Raw genomic sequence first — 20,943 nt, forward strand, 5'->3', positions numbered from 1 at the left:
TAATGTCTCAAAAGCTCCAGTATTTGTATTCAATCAATAAATGATGCTAGGAAGTGGATTTTACCTAATTTTAGTATTTTAGTGCATTTTTTGTCATTTCACGTATGGACGTATCGACGTTCATCGCTGTCTTTTTACCGGAGAAATGATACTCCGGGCCCGGTTCTGATGTCTAAAAAGCTCCAGTATTTGTATTTAATCAATAAATGCTGTTTTTGGCTGGATTTTACCCCATTTTCGGGCAAAGTTTGCCCGTACGCCATTGACGTTCATCGCTGTCTTTTCCCGGGAAAATCACCCCCTGGCCTGGTTTTAATGTCTGAAAAGCTCCAGTATTTGTATTTAATCATGAAATGCTGCTAGGAAGTGGATTTTACCCCATTTTTGTGCATTAATTTATTGATTATTTTTTATGTGTCGCAGCTGTAGCTGCAGTAGAGGTTTTATATCCATAAAATAGTTTTTGAGGGTTGGATTGATACGTTGAAGGCGCTACCAGAAAATGCACCGCCCGCCACTGATATATATATATAAATATATATATATATATATATATATATATATATATATATATATATATATATATATATACATACACATATATATATACATATATATATATATATATATATATATATATATATATATATATACATACATACATACATACATATATATACATATATATATATATATATATATATATATATATATATATATATATATAATATACACACAATTTTCGTTGATGAAACAAAGAGTCTGTATTTTTGTTTCCTATAAATATAGTTTTGTATTTATCCTCTCCATCTTTTTCACGATTTCTGCAAGTCGAGGTGAAAGGTGTTTGTGCTGCAAACAAGAAAGAGAGTTTTCTAAGACGCTGCAGAGAGGAGGCCCAAAAGGTTTGTAAAGAAGATTGGTAAAATCCTTCCCCATTATTAGAATTTCTCAATATGCACTCTTTTTGGAGAGTCTACAAATGACCCCATCAATTCAGCATCCACATATGTTGAATTGTCATTTTACATTACCGGTTTAATTTTTTATTATCTGATATTTTCTCAATTGTTCTTCTAGCATACTAAAAGGTGGAATAATTCTTTTTGTTGTGTGTTCCTTTATACCAGTGTTTCCCAGCCCTTTTTGAGCTTCGGCACACTTTTTGCATTGAAAAAATCCCAAGGCACACCACTAACTGAAAATCTTCTAATTTAAAACTATGTCGCCTATATTAACATTATAAAGTCATTCACATCAAAGTTTTATTAACAGGACTTAAACACAGAGCAAAAGCCCCCACCCACCCTGTCCCCCAAAAAAATAAAGGGTTCCCAAATCTTTTTTTCACACCAATCTAACGTCATCAAAGTTGATATCTGTAGACCCCAAACAGCTTTCAGTTCGACTGATGTTAAAATAATTAATGCAGCGTTTTTAACCTTATTTTATTTTTTTTACTTTTCCTCCCTATATTACGCAAAAAGTAAGAGACTTTACATCGCTAAAAGTTGATGCCCCTGAAGCCAAACAAAAATCATGATTCACGTACCGTAAAAACAGGAAAATGACTTAAATCTCGTAATATTTCCTCCCAATATTAGTTCAACCACCGCCGTTTTGTGCTCACACAGATTAAACATCGACAAAAGTTGAAGCCCGGAAAACCAAAGAGCTTCCGGTTTACTTTACATAAAAATAAGCGACAAAATGGCTTTAATCTCATAATTTTAAGATTTTAATCCTGTTAGACTTCAATCTCTGATTTCATATTTCAATTTTAAGATCGTAATAGTTCAATTTTAATCTCTTAATATTGAGATTTCTCTCGGATTTTTACGATGCATGACTTTTCATAATTTCCCGCGGAACACCAGAGCATCGCTCACGGCACACCAGTGTGCCGCGGCACATTGGTTGGGAAACACTGCTTTATACAATTGATTAATGTCACACTGTTGGGTCTGGTTCTTTCATCCTCCTTTTCTATTTAGATGCTGTTAAGAGAAATAATCTAGGCTAGAAAACCTTTTTATTTTAAAAATCAAAAATTACACATCTTTCTCTTTTTCCAGTTAATTATAACTTCATTAAAATGGCATTATTATAAACAAAAAACGTTTTTTTGGTTTTTCGAAAATCATGGAATTTCTAAAAATGTGTTGTCAGACAAACAAAATAAAGCAAACCAAGTCGTCAGAGTTTTATATAACGTCTCACATTTAATAGAATAAGCAGACTTCGAATATTACACAGGACATTGGTCAAACACTGTTGCCTACCCGTACAAAATTTCTCATTTTCTCAGCGCTATATCCGGGGGGAAATTGTCAAAGTCCCAAGTTCTTCCTTCTGTTTTCCAAAGTACTTGATCACACATTTCTTTTGTGTTTGCCACTTGTCATTGAGCACAACACACAATAAGATAACGATTAACCCGTGAGTCCGCCGTCTTAAAAACGGGCCTCTCGTCCTTAATCAAAAAAGGTCCGTTCAAACATGATTTGTTTTACTGATCAATATCAGTGATAAGGGTGTAATGTGCACTAAACAGACGTCTGGCGTTTGTGACGTAAAACAATCAGGAAAGAATGAAAAAGTACCCCATCTAAAAAAAACGGAATCGGCTTCAATATATAGAAGCTCTTTATTAGTATACTGAGGAGAATAGAAGCACACACGAACAATAGTATCTTCTACAATACACGTATAATTGATATATTGAGAAATCAATACACACTAATATAGATATGGCATTGAAATGTATAGAAGTCCCGCAAGAATGTAAATATAAATATGTGTATATCCATTATGAGCATTGCGAAGCTATTTATAAGTGTGTAAAAAAAATAGGCTGCCGTTTGAAATAAAAAAAACAACAACAACAACACAAAACATCAAAATGCAAATAATGTAAAGTTAAATTAGTTTATTTCATAGCTGGAAGTTAACATTAGATTTCATCATCTAATTTCAATTTATTTACAAAGACAAACGGATTTTCTTTTTAAACTGTCAACGGGTGCATGACTCGGAACGTATGTATGGAACGGTATGTGATTTTTCTTCAGTAGATATTTCGAATGACAGTAATATAAAGATAGCATTATTTACAAATGTATATACAATGTTGTAAGTAGCTGCTTATAAAACAGCCACGCATGCTTCTATAGGAGATGATCCGGAGAGCAAATATCATCCTCAATATCCACATCGTCGTCTTTTTCTCCTAGCAAATACGTGTCCCGCTCTATTGGTCGTTTCAGTTCTTCGTCACTCTTCTCGGTCAATTCACTTTCATTCAGGTTTTCTACGGATCTTTCCAGCTGCCCAGGTGCCTTTTGCTCATCCTGTGCTTTCCGTAGCTGCTTCTTGTGCTTCATCCGCCGGTTTTGAAACCACGTTTTCACCTGTGGAGGGTAGAGTTGGTATTAAAAAAAATAGCCCGTAACCAGTTAAGAAACTAATAAATTTTCAAAATAAAAAAAAACATGCAGTATTTTTGAACAAATAAATGAAATCATGGATCCTTGAACTAAAATGCATTTTCCAGGTGGTCTGAATTTATGCAACGTTTCATGTCTAGCAATCAATTATTGTGGGAACCGATGCTATTGCTTTTGTGTCCACTTATACATTAATTGCTATTTTTTTTGTGTTAAATTCGTTTATATGAACGTAAAACAAATCATTGGCGGTAAAACGGAAGTGAAGATAGTCGTTTTAAAGAGTTAAAATAAAGCACCACTCCGATCCGTTCACATTAGGTTTCTTGATTTAAAACAAAAACGAATAAATTGACAAAAGAACTGCACAGAAGGTTTTATATTTTAGTTAGAAATCATCTTTTTTTTCCTTTCCGTGAGGTACCTGCGTTTCAGAAAGGCTTAGTGCAGTGGCAAGCTCCACTCTCTCAGGAGTGGACAAGTACCGCTGGATCTCAAACCTCTTTTCTAAACCGGAGAGTTGCGAGTCGGAGAACACCGTCCTCGCCTTCCTGCGTCTGCAGTGCTTCCCCGGTAAGTCTGCGTGGTGCTGGAACAAGGCCGGCATCTGCATTCCTTGGTGGGGGAGGACATGAGAAATAAACGAAATAGACATCCTAAAAACGTATTTTAACTCATCTTGTAGGCCAAATTGTCTTCAATACAAACTGCTTAAACGGGACGACAGTAAAAAAAACTGATGTAACTATATATTCATAAAATTGCATGGTCAAAAAACAAAAAAAACAAACAAACAAACAAAAACAATACAGTTCAGATTCATCAATATTAGATATCTTGATTTTACAATTTCCGTTGAGGAAACAAAGTGTGTTTTTTATTACCTAGTGAGATAGGCAAAATATCGAATATAACTCATTGGACATTAGTATGACGAGAGCCTATCCAAAAAGCAAAGACACTTCAAATTAACTATTTCTACATTGAGCCTCAGACGGTGCATGCAGCTATATCGATGTTGTGGCCTAAGCTTTGCCGTTCATGTCTGCAAGGTTCGTTGTTCAAAAACAATTTGCTAATTATTTTTTTGTGATTTAGGAAAAATCTTGGTTGTCTTTTTAACCTGAAATAAACTCATGTCAGAATTTTTACTTGATTGAATTTCAACCCTGACAGTTAAAATGTAATACACTACCTGCAGCCCAATTATACATTTGTATGATACTTAAATTAAAAAAACACACACACACACACATATATATATATATATATATATATATATATATATATATATATATATATATATATATATATACACATATATTTGATGGTATAATGCAACTATTTAAATATAGCTGTAGCTACCTGTTAACAACATTCGGCTCTTACCAACTAACGTATTTTTATTAGCAGAGCTCTGCTTACCAGATGTAAAGAAGTACTGATGATGCTCTGGTTTGTGGAGCGGATGGTGCGGATGTGGAGCCAATACTGGCGTTGGCATCAATGGGTATCCATACTCCAGGATCGGCATACGTGAGGCCACGGTGCTACAGAAAGGCGATTGAATAACCTCTCTCAATGGCTTGGGTTTGTGTAATAAAATGTCTTCTATAAAAAATGATGTTGACCTCTGCGTGGGACCCGGCGTTGGATAGTTCATGGTCATGCTGATAGTTATTGAAGCCCTGCTGTTATTTAAACATACAACAGCACCAATCTCCTGTTTCTGTGAGTTGACTCCCCGTTTTAAATGTACCCCTTTTTTTCTGTCAACACGTTATATATCTCGGACAGGGCAGATTGCTATCAATTTGTTATTGAGGCAGAACCGTGGAAATTGATTTAGCCATCAGCCAATTAGAGTACAGATGGGCGGGAGAGAGCGATGACGGGCAATGTCTGAATTCCTATTGGTTTAAATTGTACCACTTGAAGAAATGGTGATCATCCAGAAAAATAGTGTTAAACCTACCGGCTGGAAATAATTTAAAATGGTGCTTAATCTAAGCAAAGTATGTTTTTTTAATTATTAGAATATATATATATATATATATATATATATATATATATATATATATATATATATATATATATATATATATATATATATATATATATATATATATATATATATATATATATATATATATACATATATATATATGTTTCAGCAACACGCTTATTTATTTATTTATATATTTATCCATGCATTTATTTATTTATTAACTTACTTATTACCTATCTATTTGTCTAAAATGCCTTTTCTCTACAGTGGTACCTCGACATACGAGCGTAATCCGTTCCGAGACTGAGATCGTATGACGAGGTTCTCGTAACTCGAGCGGACGTTTCCCATTGAAATGAATGGAAAAAATAATAATTCGTTCCAGCCCTCTGAAAAAACACCAAAAACAGGATATTGAAAAAAACGTTTTATTTCTTCTAGTTCCCCATCTATTAACAAAGTAACACATAACTAGTGGTTTAATAGAAATAAAGTGTTTAATCTAACTAAAATTGGGCGGATTTCGCCAAGGGGAGAGGGGCACAAAAGGGGCGGGTGGCTTCGTTTTTTTTTCTCCACACAATGCACTCGTAAACGGAACACCCTCACGTTCGCTATCGATGGGCTGTTTGCTGTCGTACTATTCCCTTCAAAATATTTCGAAAATGATGCACACAAATGTCCTCACAATCGGATAACGCACGACCACTTGCCAACGAGCAGCAGTCTTTTTTATCAGCGATCGCTCTGCTGCTCATGGGAGCTTCGGGGGTGCTGGCTAGCGGCTCCTTTTAGCTTGTAGCATCTGTGTTCGCATCCCCTCGAACAGCGCCTATGATAGAGTTGCTACCGGGGATGCTGTTGCGAGCCAGTGCCCCTGATGTTCTTATGAGCAGCCAACGAGAAGTAATATAATACTCCTCGTATTAGATAAAAATAACAGGAAATGCAGCAGCTGAGCTTACCCATGCATTGATTGTGGGTAAAGTTTTATTCTGAGTGCCATTGCCTGTCGGCGTTGTGTGCACGAGTATACTTCATTACCCAGAAAGCCCTCTTTTCCCCGCGCATGCGCGTTGTGCGTTTCCTGGTCTGAATAACTCATCCGGTGCTCGTAAATATTGTTATACACGAAAGATATGCAAAAAAAAATGCCATGGCCACCTGGCTTGGTCGCATCACGAAATTTTGACCACATCACGGGCGAATTATTCGATCGAAATTTCTCTCGTAAGACGAGCATTTTGTATGACGAGCAGTCGTATGACGAGGTACCACTGTATCTGCACTATATATATATATATATATATATATATATATATATATATATATAGGCATCAAGGCTGCCAAAGGAGACTACAAGGGGAAGATAGAAGGTCAACTCAACAACCCCTGAACAATGTGGCAGAGCATATAGTCCCACACTAGCTACAAGGGCTGTGCTGCGACTTCTGTGGACTTAGATGTGGTACTGGCAGAGAAGCTAAGCAACTCTTTTGCCCGCTTTGATTCCCAAGACCAGCACCCCAACCACTTCATGCCACACCAACCTCTGAAACCTCCCCACACACAGTGGAGGTAGTGGACGCTTGACATATGCTCCGTGCTCTCAACCACAGGAAGGCTACAGGAAGGCTACAGGACCGGATGGAATATAAGAGAAAGTTCTCAAGGCATGTTCTGACCAACTAGCACTAGTCTTCATTGACATTTTCAACATGTTACTAGAACAAGTCATTAGCTTGCCTTAAACCAACCACCATCATCCCAGTGCCCATAAGGTAGCCCACAAACAAGCTGAACGACTTCTATTCGCACTTTGAAAACCCAACATCACTTTGCATATCAGCGGAATAGATCCACTGTGAATGCAATAATCACCGCACTACACTGACCCATCTTGAGGAAAGGAGGAGCTATGTCAGAATGATCTCCGTTGACTACAGCTAAGCCTTGAACACAATAATAATGGACATTCCTATGTCCCCAAGTTGGCCTACTTGGGGCTCCCGCCCTCCACCTTCTCCTGAATTAAGAACTTTCTGGTTAACCGACCCTAGCACGTGAAGCTGGTTTCCCACTTCTCATCTGCTTACATGCTCAGCACCGGCTCGCTGAGTCTACTACTTTACTCACTCTACAAGCATGACTGCAGACCCACGTACCCGAGAATATCGTTGTAAAATTTGCGGATGACATAACGATGGTGAGGGTGATCACAGATTGGTCCTCGAATCGAAGGCTGTTTTCTGTCTCCCTCCAACAACACACCTGAATCAAATAATCAGGGTCCTTATCAAGATTCTGCACATCTTGGATGATTGTTTGATTTAGGTGTGATAAAGGAGCGAGACATGGAAACCAGACGGGATAGGGGCCTTTGAGCACTGAGCACTGGAGATGGATACCACTGACCTACAGAGTTGAGGTCCTTCTGAATCCTGCTCTCATGGAATAATGTAAATACAGTGGTACCTCGAGATACGAGCTTAATCCGTTCCGGAACTGAGCTCGTATGACGAGGTTCTCGTAACTCGAACGAACGTTTCCCATTGAAATGAATGGGAAACAAATTAATTCGTTCCAACTACGTATATGAAATTTTTATGACTCTCCTTCAAAAGGTTCATGACCCCTGATGTGGATGAATAGATTCATGTAGATTCTACATGAATCATCCATTTAATGCTCAATCAACAAATGGTTTCATTGTATATTGTCATTTCCTAGTCATACAATAGCAACAACACGGACCCTGTGTTGCTTGTAATTACCAAACTGCCGATACTACTTGTAGTTTCAGTTGCTGTGGAAACAATCAAGATGATGTTACACATGCCTGCACAAAACAACCCTCCGCCCATGAATGTTTAGGCCTTTAGAAACAGGTCTTTTATTCACACCTCAACTCCTCCTCGCATCCTAGCAACTTCTGGAAGGGTGAGAGTATTTGTATGGACTCACATTTTTGGAAAATAATTTAAATTGTATGTTATATTGATCTTGAATAAATGAAACCTGAGTTTTTTGCCTGGGTGATATACTCTAGGTACATGGATGTTTCTGTTTAAACAAAAGCTCGTTTGGCCTGAAGTTTTCAGTCCCATTTATTTTAAAATAGGATGGGGAGAGGTGGAGGGGGTTGGTTTGTTTTTGGTGTGGTATCCTAAAGAAGGAATCAATTATTTCAGGAAATTCAGTTGGCTATATACACTTTAGGCAACAGAGTGTGTGAGTAATTGCTTTCTAATCAACAAATTACTGCTGCTGAAAGGAGTGGCAGGGTCGCTAGTTTGTGTATAGTCCCCTTCATTATTCCTCCCTGATGAGGTGCTTCCATGCACCCTTATTGTTCATGCGCAAGCACATCTGCGTGTGCTTGTACACGCCTGTACTTGTATTTTGTGATGCTATAATGTTGTTGCTCATTGCTTTACCTCCAATCCAATGTTTTTTCAATCCTACCCTAAACCGACAACAACTATTTTGTTAAATCATTTGAGGCAGTTGGTCACCCCAAATGAATAATTGACTCATTTATGGATTTTTACGTGCTAATGAGCTGCAAGTGTTTTTAATATCCAATAAAACTTTGATGACAACTTGTAGTCCAGTGCAGTTTATATGTATATGGTAATACAGTTTTGAGGTTAAATTTAGTCTGTTAGTTGGCCGACGGACAGTTTGCCGAACGGACGTTTGGTTGACCGGACGTTTGGTCGAACGGACGTTTGGTCATCCGGACATTTGGTCGAACGGACGTTTGGTAGAACGGACGTTTGGTCGACCGGACGTTTGGTCGACCGGACGTTTTGTCGTCGCAGGATTCGTGCGCTCGTACCGCCCCGGATCGTGTGTGTACATGTTTTTCAACCTCGGCCCGTGGGACATATACGGCCCATTAGGCTTTTTAATCCGGCCCGCCGCCGGCGTTGTCCAAATTATAGTAAAAATCAATGACCTCATTCATTTACCTTTGCCCTGCAATACCGCTCATCACTGTCAATTTAAAGACTGCTCTCTTTCGTTGAATAATAATATGTTCTTAATGATGAAAGTAAATTAGAAAATAAATTTTCGAATTCAATTGTGTGTTTTTTCTTATATTTCAATCCCCAGGTTTGATAAATTACATTGTGTGTCCAAATGCTGTCCAATTTTAGGATCCATTCTGGCCCGCAAGTCAAAAAGTTTGCCTACCCCTGGTATAGACACTCTTACCTCTTTTATACTATCATTGTCCAAAATTAAATACATTATTAATACGCTGCCATTGACTGCGGTAGACGTCCGATTCATGTTGAGTGAGGTGCAGATGCTATTTCTGTTATTAGTCTACCGTCAATGGCAGCCGGACGTGCGGCTAAATAAAAGTCTTACTATACTTTTAGCCCGGAACTTTGACATTAAAATAAAAGGCAATAAGTAAAATTATTTTATTAAAAAGAAGACAAAGCAAACTCACAGATGGTGTTCTTATTAAAGCAGTAAAACTTACAAAAGCAAATTCACAGATGGTGTTTTTATTGAAGCAGTAAAAAACTTTATGTACAAAAATTAGAAATACAATACAAACTTACAAATTATGTACAAAAAATACAAATACAATACAAACTTACAAATTATGTAAAAAAATTACAAATACAATACAAACTTACAAATTATGTACAAAGGGAATTCACAGATGGCAGTTTTTATTAAAACAGTAAAACTTACAAATTATACGCAATGGCTTGTAGGTACTGTACTTTGTTTGCAAATCGATCCGAGTTTTCATAGTCATCTGTGAGCTTTTTCAACCGTTCATTAACAGCTGCATATGACTTTTTGGTCTCTCTGGGCATAATACCGCCATAATCCTGTTGTATTCGTATTTCCCAATCATTTTGCTCTAATTTGAGTTTGTTTATAAGACGAGATAAATTTGTATGGACGACTGACATTCTACGTTGAAATGCGGGCCAGAATGGATCCTAACCTGCCAACCTTCAACAGAATTATTAGTGCGTGGTATTCCCAGCAAGGTCTTTTCTCTAACATTCCATATGGGGATAGCAAAACCTGGACAGCATCGCCTTCCCCTTAAAACAGCACCTAGCCAAGTAGTCTCAACGTAGACGAGAATTTCTGATAGGACTTCATCTATTTCCTCATCTATTGAAGCCATTAATTCATTAAATGCTTCTATGACATCCTCCTTTGGGACTAACGCCAATGCTGAAAGTTTTTTTATTAGTAAAGTATTCATTGGGTCACTATAGCAATTTTGTTTACTTATTGCCTTTTATTTTAATGTCAAAGTTCCGGGCTAAAAGTATACTAAGACTTTTATTTAGCCGCACGTCCGGCTGCCATTGACGGTAGACTAATAACAGAAATAGCATCTACACCTCAGTCAACATGAATCGGACGTCTACCACAGTCAATGGCAGCTTATTGATAATGTGTTTAATTTGGGACAATAATAGTATAAAAGAGGCAAGTTTGTCTATACCAGGGGTAGGCAAACTTTTTGAATGGCAGCTTATTGATAATGTATTTAATTTGGGACAATAATAGTATAAAAGAGGCAAGTTTGTCTATACCAGGGGTAGGCAAACTTTTTGACTTGCGGGCCAGAATGGATCCTAAAATTGGACAGCATTTGGACACACAATGTAATTTATCAAACCTGGGTATTGAAATATAAGAAAAAAGACACAATTGAAGGTGAAAATTTATTTTCAAATTTATTTTTAACATTAAGAACATATTATTATTCAACGAAAGAGAGCACTCTTTACATTGAAAGTGATGAGTGATGAGCAGTATTGCAGGGCAAAGTGAAATGAATGAGGTCATTGATTTTTACTATAATTTGGACAACGCCGGCGGCGGGCGGGATCAAAAAGCCTAACGGGCCGTATATGGCCCGCGGGCCGAGGTTGAAAAACATGTACACACACGATCTGTGGGCGGGGCGAGCGCGCGAATCCCGCGACGACGAAACGTCCGGTCGACCAAACGTCCGTTCTACCAAACATCCGTTCGACCAAACGTCCGGTCGACCAAACGTTTACACAATGAAGAGAGACAGGCGACAGGGGGGCCCGGCCAAACTTTTTTTTTCCAGGGAAGTTGGTGAAGATCTCGGATGGGGCGGGGGGTGGCCGGGGTTGGCTGACGCCGGGGCGAACTGTCCGTCGCCCAAACGTCCGTTGACCAAACGTCTTTCGGTGAAACGTCCAGTCACGGCGGTTAATAATCAGGTGCAGTTTATAGACCACAAATTACAGTACATAAGGTGGGGCAAATAAGTATTTAGTCAACCACCAATTGTGCAAGTCATCCTAAAAAAATAGAGAGGCCTGTAATTGTCAACATGGGTTAACCTCAACCATGAGAGACAGAATGTGGAACCCCCCCAGAAAATCACATCGTTTGATTTTTAAAGAATTTATTTGCACATATTGGTGGAAAATATGTATTTGGTCAATACCAAAAGTTCATCTCAATACTTTGTTATGTACCCTTTGTTGGCAATAACAGAGGCCAAACCTTTTTTTGTAGCTCTTCACAAGCTTTTCACACACTGTTGCTGGTATTTTGGCCCATTCCTCCATGCAGATCTCCTCTGGAGCAGTGATGTTTTGGGGCGGTTGTTGGGCAACACAGACTTTCAACTCCCTCCACAGATTTTCTATGGGGTTGAGATTTGGAGACTGGCTAGGCCACTCCAGGACCTTGAAATGCTTCTTACGAAGCCACTCCTTTGTGGCCCTGGCTGTGTGTTTTGGATCATTGTCATGCTGAAAGACCCAGCCATGTCTCAACTTCAATGTCCTTGCTGTTGGAAGGAGATTTTCAATCAAAATCTCTCGATAGCCCCAAAGCATGATCTATCCACCCCCATGCTTCACATTGGGTATGGTGTTCTTCGGATGCAATTCAGTATTATTTTTCCTCCAAACACGAGAGCCTGTGTTTCTACCAAAAAGTTCTATTTTGGTTTCATCTGACCATAACACATTCTCCCAGTCCTCTTCTGGATTATCCAAATCATCTCTAGCGAACCGCAGATGGACTTGGATGTGTACTGGCTTCAGCAGGGGGACACATGTTACTGAGAGTAGTTTTTGTCTGTGGTCCCAAATCTCTGTTGGTCATTCACTAAGTCCCCCCGTGTGGTTCTAGGATTTTTGCTCACCGTTCTTGTTATTATTTTGACGCCACGTGGTGAATTCTGGCATGGAGCCCCAGATCGAGGGAGATTATAAGTGGTCTTGTATGTCTTCCATTTTCTAATAATTGCTCCCACAGTTGATGCACCGGTGAATCGTAATATAACAAACAAATTTAAATGAACTTGGATTACGATGCAGACACACTCAAAAATAAATTTAATCTAATTTAACCTTACACTAAACTTAATTCTAATTTTGTTTTACGTTTTTATACCATTCTTCCGGCTGGGTTGGCTCTGTTTGCCCCTTCTCCAACCTGACTTTTAGTATAGATGGTCTGTTTGCTGTTGTATTCCCTTCAAAATATTCCGAGAATGATGCACACGAATGTCCTCACAATAGGATAACGCACGGCCACTGGACAACGAGAAGTAGTCTTGAATTAGCGATTGCTCCGCCAACAGGAGCAAACAGGCTAAGGGGGGAAAAACACTGAAAAAAACGCAACGCTCCGCCCAGTGCTCGCAGAGACATTACAAAGAGGGAGTTGCGACCAGAGATATTACACGAGGAGTTGCGGAGCCAGTGCCCCTGATGTTCTCATGAGCAGCCAACGAGAAGTAATATATACCTCGTATTAGCGATCGCTCCGGCATTCGCGCTGAGTGACGGGAAAAAAACACTGAGAAAAATCCAACGCTCCGGCCAGTGCTCGTAGATATCTGTTATACACGAAAGAGATGCGGCAAAAAAGACAGTGCGCTAAAATGATAAACAGCCTCTTATGTCTTGAATACCTACCTGGCTTTCTCGTATCTCGAATTTTTTCTCGTATCTAGAGATAATTATTTGCTCGAAATTTTACTCGTATCTCGAAATGCTCGTATGTCGGTGTGCTCGTATGTAGAGGTACCACTGTACTTATTCTCCACTCTAATTTGTAAATAAATTCTTTAAAAATCAAACAATGTGATTTTTTTCCACATTATGTCTCTCATGGTTGAGGTCTACCCATGTTGACAATTAATCTCTAATCTTACACAATTGGTGGTTGACTAAATACTTATTTGCTCCACTGTACATTCCCAAAATTTGCATGTTATTGTTTATAGTACTGCTGCTTGTGTCTGCCTCAATCGGTTGGATTAAAAAAACTGGTAAAAAATGGTAATTTAAAGAATACTCAGTATCATATTAACCTATTCCGGCCTCCCTATAGGCTACAGAGAAGTGTTGAGGATCCAACTGTAATTGATTAACATGCATTAAAACATTTGGAAGGCAAGGGAGCCCATGCCCAAATATATTATTTATTAAGTTCCTCTATGGTTTTAACACCATTTAACCCTATATTTTGATAGAAATAATTTTACAGCAATTACACCCACCTAATCAAAAACCTTCTGGGCTGGGTGCTCCATTTTGTTAACAACTCAATGTTGCATTGTGTGACCAGGTTCGGACCTTCTTAGGCTACCCCCAGGGTTGTGTACTTCCCCGCTTCTTTTTTGTTATTTACACTAATAAGTAGAGCTGGGCGATATGACAAAAAATGTTATCATGATAAAAAAAAAATATTAGTCAATTTCGATAATTATTACAACTAACATGTTTTTTGTTTCCAATTTGAAACTTCAAACTTCTATGAATAAGTAAATACATTTCTTTCCTCCTTATTTAAATACGAAAGTAACTATGTTACCTTACTTCATCAGAAAAGAGAATATGAAATATGATTATTTTAAAAAGTATTTTTGTTGTTCTGTTGTGCAATAAAGATAAGATAACTCCCTCCTTACACGAAGAAAAATAAAGAATAAAACCTGCAGAAATTTTCAAAGTTGTCTTAATTTTTATAAATTTACCTTCAAACCAAAAGTTGCTGTGCAACTGAAGACCTCATCATATTGGCAAGCAGACAATTTTCAGCCTCACAAACAGAAAGTGTAAATTTACCTCACATATGGCCATTTACAAAAAAATAAAAAGTTGGATTAACTTAACCCATTTTAGCCAAGATAACAAATTTTAGATTTTTGCAACATTTTCAGAACATTTACAAAAAATGGGAAAACACCTTCATATCAAGCAAGGAAAATATTACAGGCTGTCCTCAAATAGGGACAGTGGGTTATGGACATTTTCAATAAGGCTGCTCTTTGTGCACAGGTATTAACGAGGCATGTAAAAAAAGAAGGAAAACGCCAGGGAGAATTTACTTGGATCTTTTCTTGGAGAGGCTCTGTGTTGTCCTGCATCTCATAAACGCTCATTTTGGCCATGTTAGTGTCCTTTTGCGATCATGGTCTGTGTTGACCTTTAAAACAACATTTCCTTATCATCCTTTTCTTCTCCTGAGCGTTGGTCTGGAACTAGCATTCATGTCACATTAGCGCCCATGTTCTCTGTTGTGGTCGGGTTTTGTAATTGCACTTTAAAATTATCTAATTTTTATTAAAAGTTTTTATTATTGTTGTTGACAAAAATTATTTCACAATAATTGTTGGATTTATTATGGGATGTTTCTATATGTTTTGTAAGCATTTTTAATAAGTAATAACGCTATAAATTAATTCATGATTTATGTTGGGACCACGAGGACACTTTCCCCCACAGCTACGCTCGAGGCCACTTCATTGTTTTCAGGACTATGCGTTCTTGCTGATCGGCAAGAAACTCGAACCGTGTTTGGACTGGACTCTGGCAGATGGCGATAATCACATTATTGTTTAAAAATAATGCTGCTATGTTTACCTTATAATGAAAATATTATGCTTATTCTGCAATTCCTTACACCGTTGTTTTGGCTCGGGTCAACTTGTATGCTTACTTCTGCAATTCTTACACAGTTGTTTTTTTTAACTTTCTAGGGTCTTATTCTACTGTCTAATGCAATTGTTTTGATTACATGAAATGTTTTCCGTTTGTCGCGACTAAATACAATGAACAATATACTGCCCGTCAGAATGCTTGTGAACGAAGCGGCGTTACGAGTATCCTCCTTGCAAGTTGTAACCAGATATTTGAAAGATGTCTTCCAATTTTAATTAAACATTACTAATAATGATTTACTGGTATTAATCATTATTCCAACAATAATTATCGTTATCGCTTTATCGCCCAACTCTATTAACAAGTCTCTCAGAAGCTGGGTCGACTGATATATTTTAAAATATGCAGATTACTCTGCTATTATCAGCCTGCTAAAAGACAATGAGACAGGTCATGGTCCAATTGCCCACAATTTTATAGATTAGTGTGACCAGTCCTTTTTACAACTGAAAATTTGATAAACAAAAAATATGTATGTTGGCTTCAGGAGAGCAGCCTCATGGTCAAGAGGTTTACACGCCTGACCAGTGCGGGCAGATGCAGACTCGATTCCCGCTGGTGGCAGTATGATTGTGAGCGTCGATGGTCATTTCTCTCTCTGTGTGGCCTACAGCTGACTGGCGAACAGTCCAATTTTGGAATACTGTGAGTCTGGACATTAAAAAGCAAATCAGTTCTTACACTGTCTGTGAACATTTTTATCATTGCCTGTTGTCAGAAAGCTGCTCACTTTGTTTTATTGATTATATTATCTCAAACCTTCCTTTTAAAAAACTCTCATTTATGAAAATTATATAAAACATAATGACAGTGTAATTCAGCTGATAAGATGTTCTCTTTTCATATGGAAAGCCTGAATATAGTGACATTTATTCACATATGTTTAGAAAATGGTTAATCCATTTGTGCCTCACAGTTCTGAGCTCGAGCGTTGATTCCTCAGTGAATTCCGACCATTACTGTATGTTGTGCATGTTCTCCCCATGCCTGCGTAGGTTTTCTCCAGGTATTCCACTTTCCTTCATAATCCCAAGAACCTGCATGTTAGGCTTGTTGAACACTTTAAATGTTACCTAGGTATGAATGTGGGCATGAATGGCTGTTTGTCTTGTTATGCCCTACAATTAGCTGGCAATGCATGGTTTTCCCCACCTCTGGGACTCTTATGACGATAAGCGGCATGGAAAATGAATGACCTGCAGAATTTACTTAAACGTATTGAAAAACATTGAATTGTGCTTTCCTTACTTTATGCATATAAAGCCTTCACATGAGGCGACACATTATCAGAAGAAAAAATGTGTGACGTTTATGGTATTAATGAGTAATCTGCCAAAATCCAAATGTCATTGTCCTCCAATGTGAAAGATAGACATGTTTTTCTCACTAATACTGGTGAAATTCTTTTATACATTCATTTTGAACACCACTTATTGTTGTTAGGGTGGCAAAGCGCTGGATATTACACTGGTGAAGACTTTCTTGTATCATCCATTTTTAGAGTTGTAATGTGACCCTCCTCTGAATAACGTGCAAAAAATGTGCATTCTGAATTTGGTGCACATGTGGCACAGTCCATAAAAAGTGTATTTTCTCTATTGTACCTCCTACCCACATCTAGTTTCACATTGCTTTGACACACATGCACAAACCTTGAAGATGAAAGGAGAAGAGTAGCTCCATTAACTGCATTACATCAAGTTGCAAAGACCAATTGTCGGTGACAAAAATGCCCCAGAAAAAGCTTTTTTTCTTTCCCCACGGATTTGAGTGCTGTACTTACATACAACTTCATTTTTATAGACCACAGCCTATTTTCTTCCACCCTGAGTATTGCAAGCTGGGAGCATTTTAGATTCCCAGTCAAACATTACACCTGTTACAGAAGAGAAAGTACATATTTTACCAATTCATCATTTTTTTTGAAAGAGGGGCTTCATTCCAATTGTACCATTAATAGACAAAGTTGTAATTGCCTGGCGGCCAAGTGGTTAGCGCGTCGGCCTCACAGGTCTGGGATTGAAGTTTGCATGTTCTATCTGGGCTTGTGTGACATGTTAAAATGTTCAGATAGGGAAAAAAGCATTGGTTTAACAATTTGAGTGTTTGATTTACACCCCTTTAACGATCGCATGTTGGGGATGTCGCAACTAGTTTTGACTGGATGTATGTCGGTATTCGATTATGGATGCTTTGATGCACGTACCTCGACCAGCATGGGAGATCTTCCTCATATCAATAAAGTTGGATTGAGGAAGCAACAACGAATCACTATCGTTATTATTTCTCCCTGTGTTTCCATACTGGGTATAACATTTGGAGGCACCGCTGGGATTGCTGTTCAGCTGTCTAGTATCCATGACCTGCTCACTGAATTCTGACCCAGCTAAATCCCCCTAAACACTACAAACCAGGCAGATTACAATGAGAAGTGTTGCTGTTTGAGAAGAACTGGAAGTTGGGGGTTGAACATTTGTCATCTTACGCCAATCTGAGATCATCAGATGGACATTAAAGACGTGCCAGTTCAGAGTTCCTTCCTGTACAGTCAACAGAACTCCTACATTGTCAACAAAATGGAACAGTTGTACGAAGAGGTGGAAGGAACATTGGATACCCTGATGAAAAATAACCTACTGGAAATATGTGATTTTCTCAACATATTAGGAAGTGTTAAACGAAAATCACGTATATCATTAGTGACTCACATTATGAAGTACCTAGAAAGAGAAGAATTAGAGGAACTAGAGGATGAAGGCATGTCTGAATTGTTGGAACTGAAAGATAAAATATCAGAGATGAAGTATGAAGTCAGGCCAGAAAAAGGTAAAGGACGTTCCAGAGTTCTGCACAGAAATCTACTGATGTCCTGTGACCATTTACCCGTGAGGCAACACCAGAAGAAGGTAAAATTGAAAAAAGTATGCAGAGAAAGAGACAGCAGCCTGTATCTCATCCTCAAGAGTCAGATGAAGACAGTAGTGATGAATATGACTCATAGTACGAGCCCCTCCAGGTGCTAAATGAAAGAGATGCCCAAGGGATGGAGTCTGAGCACAGGCCACTGCCAGCTGATCAGAGACTTGGAGTAAAGGTCCCTGCTTCCGTACCAGTACAATCAGACAATGTCTACCAGCTGGAGGACCTGCCTGGTGAGGGAACAAGCCGGGCTGTTGAAGATCCTCGTGATGATCATTTATCAGACACCTCTCCGCCAACCGCGGTGACTGAACCTGAGGTGTTGACTTACGAGCGACCAAGAAGGGAGAGACATCCACCATGACGCATTACCAATGATCAGCTTGGTGTACCCTCCTGTTACTGCATCCAGCCACCACACCAGCTGCTACCTGCTTACCCTGCCCCAGGAGTGGTCCCTTATTTAGTACACCTGCCGCCATATTACATTCAACCACCTTATATGTATGGACTCCAAGAGACTTGAGCCTACAAGGGTGACACATCTTATGCTGGCACGAACTGTTATGTACTGTGTTTACAGTTTCCATCCAGTAAACGTGTACCGTATGAGTTGTTGATTGTATTTGAACTGTGGCCCTTGCCGTCTGGAGTTTTCATGAGTATCAGCTCACACAAGAGGATGTGTAGTGACAAGTTCATAACAATGTTCAGATAAACAACCAACAAGTGGAGAGATACTTGGAATGTACTTATGTCGAGACGACATTTATTTTGTAGGGGGGAATGTGACATGTGAAAATGTTCAGATAGGAAAAAAGCATTGGTTTAACAATTTGAGTGTTTAATTCGCACCCCGTTAACGATCGCATGTTGAGGATGTCGGTATTCGATTATGGATGACTTGATGCGCGTACCTCGACCAGCACGGCAGATCTTCCTCATATCAGTATAGTTGGATTGAGGAAGCAACGAATCACTATCGTAATTATTTCTCCCTGTCTTCCCAGTGTAAATACAGGGTATAACATTTGCGTGGATTTTCTCCGGGTATTCCGGTTTCCTCCCACATCCCAAAAACATGCAGGGTAGGCTAGTTGAACATTCTAAATTAACCCTAGGTAGAGCTGGGCAATAGAAAAAGAACTAACTATTGTCAGATAATTTTTGTCAACAATAATTAGAAAAACTTTCGATAAAATTCGATACATTTAAACTGCAATTACACCACCCAAATACAACAAAACACATCTGGGGCACTAAATGTGACGTGAACGCTAGTCCCAGACTAACGTTCAGTAGACGAAGAAAATGGTAAGGAACAAACAGCTATATTGATAGTTATCGATATCAACTGATAATGTTTTTATATATTATCGTGATAACAATTTTATCATAACCCCCTGCCTACCCCTAGGTATGAGTAAGCACATGAATGGTTGACCGTCTCCTTATGCCCTGCGATTGGCTGGCCACTGATTCAGGGTATACCCTGCCTGGTGCCTGTAGTGAGTTGGGATCGGCTCAACCACCTCCCCCACAACCCTTGTGAGGATAAGCGGTTCAGAAAATGAATGCATGAATACAGAGACACCTCACTACTTCGCACTTCGGTTATCCCTGCTTCACTACATCCTGTATTTTTTCTGGGGATTTTTTTTTAATTTTTAAAAATGTTTTATTCCTTCATTTATTCCTTCCTTCCTTCCTTCCTCCTGTCCTATCCTCATGAAATCTGTTTGAAGATAAGTGCTGAAAATATGGGCATGAGCTGAAAAAAAGCTGAGTTATAGGTGGAAATTAAAAACGCTAGCTGTTATTGTCACGATTTGAAGCCCAGAGTCGTCGTTACTTTTTGGCCCGCCCCGAGCACTTATCGACTGAAGAGTCAATTTTCCATTTTAGCAAGGAACAATACCACAATGCATTATGACATATTTCCTGGATCCCACAATGAACTACATGGTGACATTATTCAAACTACCAAAAAATGAGGAACAAAAAAAAACTATTGAAAGACATTAATGAGGACTTACAGTAATCATTCGATTATCGTGGCTTCAACTTTTGCGGCTTCAGTACATTGCAGATTTTTTTCTGAGGAAAAAAATAATTGTTAATTTTTATTTATTTTTATTTATTTTCACTTAAGGTGAAACATCAATGAGTCATGCTTTGACTGTGCTTTTGTGTAAAACCTTAATATTCTAAATCACAAGGTATCAGGTAAACTAATGTTATAGAGTCATGAGTTAAGAAATAGGATTGGCAGGGAACTGCTCAAAGCGTTTTCGTATATTTATACCACCATCCTTACTACGGTCAAGCGCACTCAGAGCAACATGCCCAAATACTATTTTCTCACATAAATTGTTGCTTAATGTGTGTGTCATCCTTTGCAGCACTGTCATCTTTACTATGAAAATACTATTACACAACTACGAGCTTTATCCGACGACAGGTATATATTTATGTGTCGCAATTCAAGATAGCAACCGTGGCCGGATGATTCGCCTAAAGACGTTTCGCCGATGGACGTTTGACAGATGGACAGGTCGCCGAATGGACGTTCCAC

General features: G+C 38.6%; 1 protein-coding gene across 4 annotated transcripts; it reads right to left on the reverse strand.

Annotated features, from left to right (window-relative positions):
- Positions 1-2,914: 2,914 nt before the first annotated feature.
- On the reverse strand, positions 2,915-20,461 carry bsx (brain-specific homeobox). 4 transcript variants are annotated; one of them, XM_077592518.1, is made up of 4 exons: positions 20,405-20,461; positions 4,872-4,996; positions 3,871-4,061; positions 2,915-3,410 (listed from the first exon to the last, which is right to left on the reverse strand). In XM_077592518.1, exons 2-4 carry the CDS (start codon positions 4,978-4,980, stop codon positions 3,168-3,170), a joined length of 543 nt encoding a protein of 180 aa, XP_077448644.1. In that variant the 5' UTR covers positions 4,981-4,996; positions 20,405-20,461; the 3' UTR covers positions 2,915-3,167. The 4 variants fall into 4 exon arrangements, with proteins under 4 accessions (XP_077448644.1, XP_077448642.1, XP_077448643.1 ...); XM_077592516.1 differs by lacking the exon at positions 20,405-20,461 and adding an exon at positions 14,837-14,963; XM_077592517.1 differs by lacking the exon at positions 20,405-20,461 and adding an exon at positions 5,078-5,421.
- Between the last annotated feature and the right edge of the window lie 482 nt (positions 20,462-20,943).

Source organism: Stigmatopora argus, chromosome 22, assembly GCF_051989625.1.
Source record: "Stigmatopora argus isolate UIUO_Sarg chromosome 22, RoL_Sarg_1.0, whole genome shotgun sequence".
NCBI classification, from domain to species: Eukaryota; Metazoa; Chordata; class Actinopteri; order Syngnathiformes; family Syngnathidae; genus Stigmatopora; species Stigmatopora argus.